This window comes from Danio aesculapii, chromosome 22 (assembly GCF_903798145.1).
Source record: "Danio aesculapii chromosome 22, fDanAes4.1, whole genome shotgun sequence".
Taxonomy (NCBI): Eukaryota; Metazoa; Chordata; class Actinopteri; order Cypriniformes; family Danionidae; genus Danio; species Danio aesculapii.
The window spans coordinates 16,698,541-16,711,185 of NC_079456.1; the positions used below are offsets into that span (position 1 = coordinate 16,698,541).

At 36.1% G+C, this 12,645-nt stretch overlaps 1 protein-coding gene across 1 annotated transcript; it reads right to left on the reverse strand.

Annotated features, from left to right (window-relative positions):
• Nucleotides 1-2,181: 2,181 nt before the first annotated feature.
• On the reverse strand, nucleotides 2,182-10,576 carry vcam1b (vascular cell adhesion molecule 1b). The gene is made up of 10 exons (XM_056448084.1): nucleotides 10,101-10,576; nucleotides 8,767-9,039; nucleotides 8,017-8,322; nucleotides 7,628-7,888; nucleotides 7,272-7,547; nucleotides 6,052-6,327; nucleotides 4,265-4,579; nucleotides 3,911-4,186; nucleotides 3,412-3,672; nucleotides 2,182-2,746 (listed from the first exon to the last, which is right to left on the reverse strand). Exons 1-10 carry the CDS (start codon nucleotides 10,141-10,143, stop codon nucleotides 2,598-2,600), a joined length of 2,436 nt encoding a protein of 811 aa, XP_056304059.1. The 5' UTR covers nucleotides 10,144-10,576; the 3' UTR covers nucleotides 2,182-2,597.
• Nucleotides 10,577-12,645: the final 2,069 nt, after the last annotated feature.

The following is a 12,645-nucleotide window of genomic DNA, read 5'->3' on the forward strand; positions in this document are numbered from 1 at the left end:
CTATTGTTATTTCGTTATTATTAAGTAGGATATTGTATATTTATTGTTTATTTTATTAGAATGTTTTTAAGTCTACATTTTAACAACTTTGACACATTCAAACCACTGCAGAAATGTTCTAACCAACAGACCCATGTCATATACAGTAGGCTACAGAAACATTTCTTAATAAATAATCTAATATAAATTAAAAGCATTAACAAATGCTAAATATTTTGTCTTCACAAGCTTTCGTAAATTCCGCTTTTACATAATAGGTCACCTATAGCTTTCATCATGAGCAATGGCTGTGTTCAAAATGGCATAAATGTTTTGAAAGTGCACTGCGAAGGGAACACAATTGTCAATATGGATCGCTAAAACTGAACTGTAAAAATACTTTGAAAGCAAATTAAGAGAGATGACTTGCCATGATTTTTTTTTTATCATTCCAAGTTTAAATGAACATTGGAAAGGAATAGGGCATAGGGAGGATAACTGGGAATAGAACAACTGGGAACTATGTTTGTAAAGACAAAACCTGCGACCTTAGTTGGCAAACCATTGTTTTGGGAAATGCACCCCTGGATAGTAACTGATTAGATAATTAGATCCCGAAAAAAAATGTGTGCATTACATTAAAAATGCTCATAATCAGATTTTATAATCAGTTTTTGTTTTATGGAGTCCATTTTGATTTTGTCATCGTCATGTTTTCAAAGTAAATAACATTTAGTCATGTGATTTACGGTGATTCTTTGATAGTCAAACAGCTTAGTATAATGGTATTTATTTAAAATATCCCTGAAGAAAGTATTGTTTCAATACGTTAACAGTTTTAAACATCATTTACTATATATATATATATATATATATATATATATATATATATATATATATATATATATATATATATATATATATATATATATAATTATTTGCTTTTTATTTTCTCATACAGCTCATCAACTACAGTTATTAAACTACAGTTACTATGTTAATTCTTGATGCAATATAAGATTTAAAGCTTTTTATGATGGTCAATAAAGTAGTAATAAAGGGTTTTGAGGTATTTTATGTTGTGAAACAAAAAAACACCCACTTTCTATTATAATTCAGGACCAACGTATGGCCAAAGTTAGGGTTTGATCATTTTAACCCAAAATACAACTCCATAACACTTTCTGATTTACAACAACGAAAAACAAATAATTTATTTGTAGTGAAACTATGATAAATATCCAGTGGCTCTCTGTTTCCTTTGTCTGGACTCTATGTTTAGTAAGACAAATACTTAATGTCTAAGTCTATAGAATCAGACTCCAACAAAAAGACTCAGAGGACAAGAATGAGCTGTTCTTGACCGTCATCCAATTATGCTGATAGTAGGTTCACAAGGACACCACTTATACCAATAACAAACAATCCTCACATAATCACCATGTTCGGAAACACTTCAAGTACACGACGCATAAGGATGTGCTAAGTGCTTTACTGGAAAACACACTTATAAATCAGGATTCAAGTGGGTCATTTATCGTTGTTATTATTATTAGTCATTCATCTCTTTCGAAACATATTGTCCAAGTGAAGACACAAATATGATTGCAGACTACATTTTTTGCACATTGCTAGTTGTTCAAAATGGCTGTATTAAATTTATTGAGCAGAGGCTAAAGAAAGAAATGGATGAACCTTCCATCTTTGTTCCATTCGCACCTTGCTTCTCCTTCTTTTCCCTGTGGAACATAAAAACACAACCCACCCCCTTTTCCTATTGCATCTGGATGGTTACCATGGCAACAGCCTTTTATAGGACCACAGACCAAAAGAAAATCAATACAAGACTCTAAAAAGGGAACGAGGAACTCGATTTTGAATCAGTTAGTCTTAATGTGCAGGGCTAAAATAAAAGGGAAGAAGAAAGGGATGTTTTTTTCTGAGGGTCTCTCTTCTGATTGGTCTTCAAAGGACCGGAGCACAATTGTGGAGTGGTTTATTTTTGGAAGGTGTGCTTAGCGCTTATTTTGATCAACTTGTTCCTGTCTTGTTGGAATTTAGGAAACGGCTTGTACTGATAAGTGAATATGCGCTTTCACAGATAGTATGGTGGGAAGAACGAAAAGTAAAAGTGAAATGTAAAAGTGAAGCCATATCAGATGCTGGGAATTTCCCTGGATTTTCCCATAACGCGTTCTCGGATCAAATGACAAAGCTGCTTGTTTAATAAATATCAAAATGAAAACATCTGATAAAATCACCACACAAAATTAATCAACTTGAGTACAGCAAATTGATTGTTGTGATCTAAAATGTACCAAATTTGGTGGCTAGGTTACATTCTTTTGATGCTAAAATGCTAATGTTTCACAGTTTGTATCCCAAACCACGAACGAACCACACAAGTTTAGATTACCTCCTCTGAGGAACCAAATCCCAGGAACGTTGATGATCTCTGCCTGTGGAGACCGCAGGTTCACAGCGGGCTGGGGTATTTTTTTCACCTGAAGTTTCAGATGATCAATCCAGTCACCTGCAGTTCTCACTTTAGGGGGCCCCGGGGCCCTGATACGACAGCATAGCTGCTTCTGATACACTTACTGGGGTCTATTCAATGTCTATATAATGCCCTTCGTAAGATCATAAAACCCCTTCTTTCTTTCTCTCCACACATACAGCACAAGACCAAGCAGAGCAGCAGCACCTCCTAAGAAAATGGCTAGGGTTAAAAAGTCTGTCCAACCCAATGGAGAGTCCAATCTTTTCTCTGTAACGAGAAATCAAACATAACGATGTAAGTGTCAGTGTCAAACCAAGTTTAAATGCAACAACAAGTGCACAAATATTCAAATATACATCCCTAATATATTAGCAAAAAAATGTAGCGTATCTATTCATAATACAGGGTTTCTGCAGGTTTATGAGGGTAAATGTAAGACTTTTGAAGACCTTTTATAATATATATATATATATATATATATATATATATATATATATATATATATATATATATACAAGAAACTATCTATATAATTACTTGATATATTTATTTGAAACTTAGTAAGAGAGTTTAAATTTTTTGTTTCATCACTTTAAAATGACGATGAGAAAACAATTCCTCACAAATCATCATCTTTGATGAAGGCCATAATTCCATTAAAAGCTGTAGGTGAAAAGTAGAGAGATGGACTCCTAATTGTGCTGAGATCTAGAGCAGTGATCCTCAACCACCAGTAAATAAAACTTCAGAATGACAGCAATGATTTGTTTTGTCGGAAAACGGTTGATGGTCACCTAGCACCACCTACAACCCCCCCTTTCCGTGGTTAAATTGTCAATCGTTGACAAGTCCACGAAGATATAGGTTGGGGACCACTGATCTAGAGAGTGCATCTAAGTCTAATTATTCTGATATAATATGGTTACACTCACCTATCACATTGATATTGAAAACCTCCGTTTCGTAACCCAGGTCATTTGTGACATTGACCTGATATAGGCCTGTGTCGTTTGGAGTAAGGTTCATTAGTATAAAGACCCCATCAAGGGAGTAGATGTTTGTCTCACTATCCAGCTTGCTGAGGACCACCGCAGGTGGAGGGAAACTCACGGAGCGACAACAGATGGTGATATTCTGCCCCTCCTGAACATTTGTGGATGGGAAGATCTCCACTGTCGTGTTCCTGGGAGGCGCTGCATTAAAAGAGGCACAATAATTGTCAGTTGCCTAGACAGAACTAAGGGCAACAATACAGTAGAAGCGAAATTAATCAATTGTGATGAAAAGGAGAACAAGGCAAAATGGAGAGCAAGGCACTCTAAAAATTATAATTTATTTTTAATAACTATTGATTTTTTAAACTGTACAAGATATTAACACTGTTGCCAGGGTATGGTGACTGATTTTCATTGAATACCGCAAAAAAATTACCTTTCACGGTAATTTCCACACTGTCGCTGTGATTCCCATAAATATTAAAAGCTTCACAAACGTAGATGCCAGCATCATCTAGCATAACCGAAGGTAGGGTAAATGAAGTTTCAACCCCATCAATGGTCTTTAGCTCTGTTTGTATGCCATCTACAACCCTGCTTAGCACCATACGCCCTACTGGAAAGCTGTCAGAAAGGCAAGAAAAGCTCACAGGTTCTCCCTCCTTCAACTTTGTCAGTGGACTGGCAATAATCCTTGTGGCTCTGGGGGGATCTGTAAAAGGAGCGAAATGTCACAAACATACAGAACAATGCCAAATTTGAGTGGACTAAAAAAATAACACTGACTTACAGTGAATGGACAATGTAGTAGATGCAGTCTTCACTACTTGTGAAGGTGGCACACCATACATGTCCAGCAAGACCTTGCAGGTGATGTGTTTGTCCTGGTCTTCGGTGTCTACTTGGAAAGAATAAACCGAAGTCAGATCTGTTGATCCACTTGAAAATGACTGAGATTCCTCTCTCCAGATTTCTCTTTCTCCATCAATCCACAGGATTTGGAAAAGGTTGACTGGAAAAACGTCTCGAATAGTGCAGGTCAATTTCATCATCTCTCCTGTCAGAGAAGGTCCAGTACTTTTTACGATAGGACTTGTTGCAAATGCTGATAAGAGAAGAAAACGGAATATCTAAGCACTTTCAAGTATAAATAAAAACCAGAAGTAATAAATACATTTGAGATAAGAAGATCCTCAAATTAGGGCAGATCATCGTCATTCTGACAGAGTCAATATGTAGCACTGCACATAATGTAAACAAAGCAACACTCCCTCGCACATTCTAAGAGTTAAAATCCTCAGAGAGCAACAGAAGATTTTGAGGAAGTCTCTGTGACCTTGTAAGCAATAACATTTAACAGAAAAGCATTACATCTTGACAGGATGAACTACTTTATATCCGTAGTCCATTAAATCAATGTCATGGTGAGCTATTATTAAAACTTTCCACAAATAGACTGAATTACTGGTGACTTGTTTAACAGTTGGTTAATTGTGATCCAAAACTGTGGAGCTGGAATGAAAGGAAACTTTTACGTTGAAAGCAAGATTACCTTATAATAATTTTACTGTATTTTGATGCCTTTTCAGCACCCAAACTAGCCAGACAAAGCAACATTCCCAAAACAAATTTATGTTTTGGTCAATATAACATATTAGGACAGGAGTGTCCAAACCTTCTCCTAGAGGTCCACAGCTCAGCAAAGTTTAACTCTAATTCTCTAAATCCAATTCTAATCCTCTAAACCCAATTAAACACAACTGAACCAGATCCTCAAGCTTAATATAAACTACCAGACAAGTGTGTTGAAGATAGACACTCCAGAAATGTTGGGCTCCTGTTACACATCTAAGTCTGTAGGGCGCCTGTTACTCTATTTGCACGTCATGATTTTGCCAAGTACAATGCGATCCTGAACTAACATCTATGTTGATCAATGGTCTCAAACTCAATTCCTGGAGGATCGCAGCTCTGCACAGTTTAGCTCCAACCACCTCCAACTCACACCTGCTTAATAGTCTCTAGTAGTCCTGAATACCTTGATTATTTGGATTAACTGGGTTTGATTAGGGTTGAAGCAAAACTGTGCAGAGACCTATGATGTTGATCCAGGAACATCATTTTTGTTCGAATATGTAACCCATACCTTTCTCCCCACCCCTAAACCCAACTATAACTGTAAATTATTCCCCAAATCAGAGGGGAATAACAGTTGGATAACAATTATGTAGAAGTGCATAAACCTAATTGTAAGCCTAAACTTAACATAAACGGTAAGCGTATCCCTAATTCTGATTGGCTGATTTGAATGTTGCTCAAGGATCAACAAAGATGTTAATTTAGGAACATGTCCTACTTGGTGAAATCAGGTTGGCATACTCTATTACCCCCATCTGACACCCCTGAGTCTGGAAATTGCATATTTAATTCAAAATTTAGATTTTGTTGACACATTGAAAACTTCATTATACCTTCACCATTCAGCAAGTGAATTTGATATATCCCTTGAGGAGCTTTCCCTGATAAAATCCTATTTTTTTTCTTGAGACTGAATAGTACACCTTTAGAGATACTTACAAAACACCTTCACTTCCGTCTGCTTGGACTTCTTAATAGAGCCACATGTGACCTCACAGAGGTAAGTTCCCTCATCCTCCACCTCCACCGGATCAAAGAGCAGCTGGGACAGGAAGCCATCGGTTTTAGGCTGCCTGTGGATTGGCATATTTAAAAGATTCTTCCAGGAAAACTTGGGATGAGGGCAACCTGAAGCCAGACAAGAAAACACCAAACTGGAGCCTCTGTCCGACACAATTGTGTCATTTGGTTGTAGCTCCACTTCCAGCAAATGAGCTGCAAGGCAAATAAGAGAAAATTAAGAGTTGTACCGTGTCACTTCCAAGAACATAGTCACAATGTTACTCATCACTTTCTGAGTAGCTTTTTAAGATTATGTGGTATTTTAAAGTGTCCAGTATTGTGTTGGGAGTCCTCTATAGGTTTAAATGCATCTGAGATCAGAAAAAATTGGGTAAAATAAATCAATTATGATCTCAAGGTCTGTAAACCCTATCCTTCCGTAACCCAACTCTTCTCTTATTGGTCAGCAGGCCATGTCTGTTTTGATTGGTCTTTTCATATCTATACGGTGTTAGGAAATGAAATGCCCAGTTCAGAGAGTTCATATTTTACAGCCAGGCAGGGATTATGTAAATATATAACGCTGATCGTCTTGACATCAGTAGCAGACAAACTTCAAATAAGATATTTTCACGAGTTCACACTTGCAATCGTTTCAGAATAAAGCGTATTTGGCGTGCTGTCCGGGGAGAGGGCTCTGAGCTCAGGGAAACACCCCAACTCGAGTTATTCCCCTTATCAGGAAACAGAGAGGAATTGGGATTCGAGCAAAGTATCTAGCCCGGCCCCAGAACGCTCCCCCGGGATTGTAATGCTTAAGAAGTGAGGTGTCGGGGTGGTGGAGGGATGCTAAAGTCGTGAGATGCTGCAGGTAAGACAGCTTTGGTGTATATATATATAGGGGTTTGGTCAAGAACTGATTGGCTAATGGAATAATTGTCAATGAAGTATTTGATACTGAAACTTCTGCGCATGCTCCTCCCGAAATTTGTTTACAAAACATCACTTCGAACACCTGCATGACCTGCTCTTTAAGAATGAATGAGTTGATAAAGGCCTACAATTGGTTTCTCATTTTTATTTTACCCACCACTACAGTCCAAGTTCTGACTGTGATCAACAGACCAAATTTAGTACCAAATGCACCAATGTCTTACCCTCAACGTGTAGATTAAGAGTGGTCCTCTGACTGCCGTACTCATTGAAAGCCTCGCAAACAAACATGCCTGTGTCGGATAGCTTGACTGAGTCGAGGGTAACTGATGTTTCAGCTCCTTCTTTGGCCTTTAGTTCAGAATCTACACCATCCACCCTCTTGCTAAGAACCACACGTGTCACAGGAACTCCACTGGACTTGCAGAAAATGGTTACGGAGTCTCCTTCCTTCAGACTTGATTGTGGACTTGCTACAATGTGAGTTTCCACAGGAGGTGCTGCAAAGAAACTGGAAATTACGATATGTAGGATCAAAAACATTTTAAGACACATTGGAGGAATTGAATGCACATCTAACCTTGAACGTCCACTGAAACATTGACTATCTGGTTTCCCAAGACGTTACTAACATTACACTGGTAAGTTCCAGCATCTGATAAGGACACATTATGCACGAAGAGATCTCGCTGTTTTCCCAGTTCAACAGATTGGCCATCTGGTTTAAGAGCCGTCCATGTAAAAGCAGGCTTTGGATTGCCTTCAGCCTTACAGGTCAAAGTTAAACTGGATCCCAGTGAGACTGCAGTCTCTCCAGATACATTAACGTTATGCGGTGCAGCTGTGAAAGCAATGGGAAAAATAAATAACCATGGGGGTCACCATCTTCAGAGAGGAAACACTATTCCCACATCCGTTCTGGGTTTAATTAAAAGATGGTTTAAGTCTGAATATGTACGTGTAGCTTACAAAGTACTTTGATGTGTCTAGACGTCTCCTTGGTCTTCTCTTCGGGTGGTACACCTTCAATATTGAGGGATGCTCTGCAAGTGATTGCCTTTCCATCATCCTCGCTTGAAGGTGTAATTGTGTAAGGAATGGATACAGCATCTTTTTCAAAGTCTCCACTCGTACTATAAACAACCCTGTTTTCATATATCCACTCCACATCAAGGTACTCTGACGGGTACACAGAAGACACTTCGCAGGACAAAACGTTTTCCTTGCCCATTATCAAGTGATCATATCCTGATAAAACTGGGTTTCTTGGAAAAGCTGAAATGTATTCCAAAATTTAAAGATTAGTCAAAAAGCACAAAGTATAAGTCAAAGTATTTCAGTAAGCAGGGATACAGTTGTCAACATCTGAAGTGGATCAAAACCTTTCATAAAAAGTTCCTAAAATTAATAAACAAAAGACATTTTTTTATTGATCCACTTGAAATGTTGACAGCTGTATATGTTTATCTTAGTAAATATTAAGTTTTGAACTAAAAGTTTAATTTCACAAATGTTCTGTTCGTCAAATCAATGTTTACTGTTCACTTTTTATTTTTAAAAAATTGCTTTAAATCAAATATAGTTGTATACATTTTGGTAACCTCCAATGTCAAGTCAGACATAGTTTGAGAAATATTTACTGTGGTAAAAAGTGACAACTGAAAGTGTATTCTGAATCCTGACTCAAATGATTAAACTGAAAACATTTAATGCACTCACAGTAAACTTTAACCTCTGTTATCAATTCTTTCGTCTCCTTTCCACAGGTAGCTCTGCACATTATGGCATTGGCGTGATTCTTCATCACATTGTCAAAGATCAGCACAGTTTCTTTATCCCCCGTCTTTGGAGTAGCAAAAATCGGTTTGTCTTCTAACGCGGTCCAAACAAACTTCACTTTCTCTGGGCAAGATAGCATGCTGCATCTCAACTCATTCCTGTCGCCCACTTTGAATAGAACACTGCGCGGCAGCTCTAGCATGTGGGAAACAACTAAAAGACAACAGTTCCAACATCAATCATTTATTACATAATCTTATTTAAAGCACTGATTGTTATGATTTATAATTTACACATTTGCATTTCTGACTAAATTACAGAATTTGAATATTGAAATAAAACATTTGCATAACTAATTAAATCATGAATATAAAAACTTTGTATAATTTTTTATGCTTGTTCAATTGCACTGTAAAATAAAGTCTCAAATTTGAATATGCAGTTCAGTTATGTAAATAAAAATACAATATTATGTGTATACAGGAGTAAAGACAGTAAAGATATTTGTAAAATGCACAAGTAGTAAAGAAATGTAAAGTTTAACATTTAAGAATTAACATTATGACAACAAAATGTATATTTTCTTCCAAAATGTTGTTTGTTTCATTTACAACTTTTACAACTAAGAAATTATGTTTTACAATGTATAGTGAACTTGTTTTACAATTTCTGAACTTACTGGATTTGTTAGTTGTGGGTTTAAGGGAAATGTTAATATGTTGTTATATTTTATTAAGGTCTCATAACATTTTTTCCAAGCTCCACAAAAAATGTACATATATATTCATTTGTTTTGATTAAATTGTTCTATTCCACTCAATATTGATTTATTAACTCTTCTGTAATCAAAACATAGGTTATGTGTTTAAGGATTAAAATAAATTTTCATAATCTAAATAATAATTTCTGTTATTTTCACCAAATGTCAATTTCTGCAAAAATTAAACAAATAAATACATTTATTTAAAATTGAATCAGTTATTAATCATAACTTCTAATTATAATCAACTATTTATCATACATTTTTCCAATGTGGATAATACAAACAAGGGGTTAAATATTAAAACATTTGATACTACCAGCCAAATCCTTTAATAATAAAAAAAATTGTCATCATTTTTCTAAAAAAAATAGTATAACTACAGAAATAAAAGCAGCCATTGGAAGTATAAGAAACCAACCAAAAGAAATGTTAAGCAAGATTGTGAAATATGTTAAATTATGCATGTTGTCTATTAGCATATGCAGTTAAATTACCAGCAGATGAAACTTACCTGCAACTGGCAAAAGCAAAGTCAGCAAGAAAGCTGAATCCATGTTGTCCACTTATGAAGAATTTTTCCAAGTGCTCCAAGGGAGTGAAAATGAGTTAGTGATCTTGCTTTCATTCAGTTCTGGATCTCATTTATATGAGAAGGGGGTGGGAGAGTAGCCCTAAATAAGCCATGAAGGAATTCCCCATCCCTCATTCCTTTGTTTGGACCAAGAAGAGAGGCGAGCAGAAGTTCTCCATCCACCACAGGCTCCCTCTGCTGTCCTGACGGGGTTTCCAGGAAACCAGTGTGTACACTTTGAAGATAACCTTTCCTTTATGAATTAGTGAGTGGCGACACATTAAAATAACTTCCAACGCTTTTTTTACAAGCTTGGGGAACTTATTTTTTGTTTTCCCTGAAATGCTTGATCTAAAAGAAAGTAGCTTGATTAATTGAGATGGGGGCTATTATATAAATATGAATCAATAAATAAAAATATATAGGCTTATATATATATATATATAAACATTTGCTTATGTAAGTGTAGCAATAAATGTGTTGTGTGTGACACTACCGTCTAACAGCTAGCAAGCGCAAAACTGCGACGGTTGGTTATATTTCTGCAAAAGAAGACATAAAAATATGATATAGCCTAATAAAAATAAACTATGTGCTCTATTTTGTGTCTAGAGTTTGAATCTCACTTGCAAGTTGCCATACTTAAACCTTTATGTCGTGTAGACTGACCTGTATAGACATGAAGGCGACAATGGATAATTTACCTCAGATCTAAAAATAGATTAAAACCATGAACGTTAACATGGTCGACTTAGTGCTATCCAGCAAGTGTTTTCCATGATAAGGAATCTATTAGTGACACAATATGTGTTTTTAATCATGTCAAAATGCTCTATATATGAATTATTAGATAATGTAGGCTACTTATCCGTTTCTCTGCGACGTGCAGTCAGTGCGCCTGCTGATATCTCCGCCCACACGGTCTTCTGATTGGCTGGGATTTTTGATTGATTTGTGGCGTCTCGCAATATTGTGAGGTCTGGTGTGCCCTTTGGACAGCCAAATTTGCTTGAATCTTTTCCTGGTTATATATACTGTGTAAACTTAAAAATATCTTGAAAGGCATGTTCACATTAAACTAATAACTATATTGTTAATGATATAGTTCTTAAAACATGTTATATGCTTTTATAAAATGTAATAGCCTAGATGTTTTCAGTTGATGAATGATCAGGATACATATGGCTTTAAAGGGATATGATCTCACGAAAAATGAAAATTACCTCATCGCATAGTTTTAACATCTATGGGTTTCTTTCTTCTGTAAAACACAGAAGAAGATACTTTGAAGAATGCTGGTTGCTGGGATGCCTTGACTTAAATATATGGGAAAAAATATGGAAGTCAATGGGTGCCAATAACTTCTTTTGTGTTTAAGAAAGAAACTTAAATATAAAGGAATGTAATTGTAGGATGAGCCAATGACAACAGAATTTTATTAATTTTTTAAACTATATCACAATCTAACTACGAGCAATTTTAAACAAAGAACAAAACTGAATGGCGCAATTAAATTCAACAAAGCTGTCAGCTGCTAATAGTATAATTTTTAATGAAAGATACAATTGCAAATACTGTTATACGATATAACGAATAATGATATGACTGAAAACGCTTTCAGAAGATTCTCTTTTTCACTCGACGTACAATAAAAACCATGTAAGCCAATCAGAATTCACCTAACTCAAAAGAGGGCAAGCATTTAAAGGTCTCATCAAGTGCTTTGAAATGTGGATTATTGTTCGATATTTGATGTAATCGCAACTGGAACACGAAGACAGGGCGGGACTTATAGTAGCCCCTCCCCTTAAAAAAACAGCCAATAGCGTTTCTGTTTTATCACCGCTCTGCCAGTGAGTGTGGTTAAGCTCAAGAGCATCAAATTAAGACCAAATGAGAAGCGTCTTGAAGGGGGCGGGGCACATCAGACACTAGAGCGCATTTGATTGGTCAGAAGATTTGGTGAGACTCTGAAATATTGGGTGACATCAAAAAAAATGTGTCGATTCATTTAGGCAGAAGTGACAAACTACAAGCTTTGAGTGTTTATTTCTTCTAAATGTGAATTTAGTCAGTGTTTTGGAGCACACTAGCTTATAAATATCGTTACGATTAACATATTGATACCTACATCTAAAAAAAATCATTATTATTTAATATATAGCTCATATTAAAGCTGAACTTTTAGCTTATTAAACAATAATGACCGCCTCACGAATGCTACTCATCATGATTCAGGTGTTCTGATTCTACTGTTGATTTTTGTGCTCTGTGAATCTGCTGTTTTCCCCTCATTTTTTTTCCAAGAAGCAGCTGAACAAACCAGTGTCATCCTCCAGGTCAGTTGCACAGATGCTTGCTCAGGTTTTAAACAATAGAGGATAACGATTATGTAAAAGAGCGTTTCAGAGCGGACATGAAAGAATGGAGCTTTTTTTTTTATTAGTGTCAAAGTTTTACATCAGGGTTCAAATTGCTCAGATGA

Excerpts from the sequence above, each read along its gene's own strand:
- vcam1b (XM_056448084.1), bottom strand. The coding sequence starts at position 10,143 with ATGGATTCAGCTTTCTTGCTGACTTTGCTTTTGCCAGTTGCAG. Across the intron at positions 7,889-8,016 it reads TAGACACATCAAAGTACTTT|CTGCACCGCATAACGTTAAT; the intron begins GTAAGCTACACG and ends TTGCTTTCACAG. Across the intron at positions 6,328-7,271 it reads TCTTAATCTACACGTTGAGG|CTCATTTGCTGGAAGTGGAG; the intron begins GTAAGACATTGG and ends TTTGCCTTGCAG.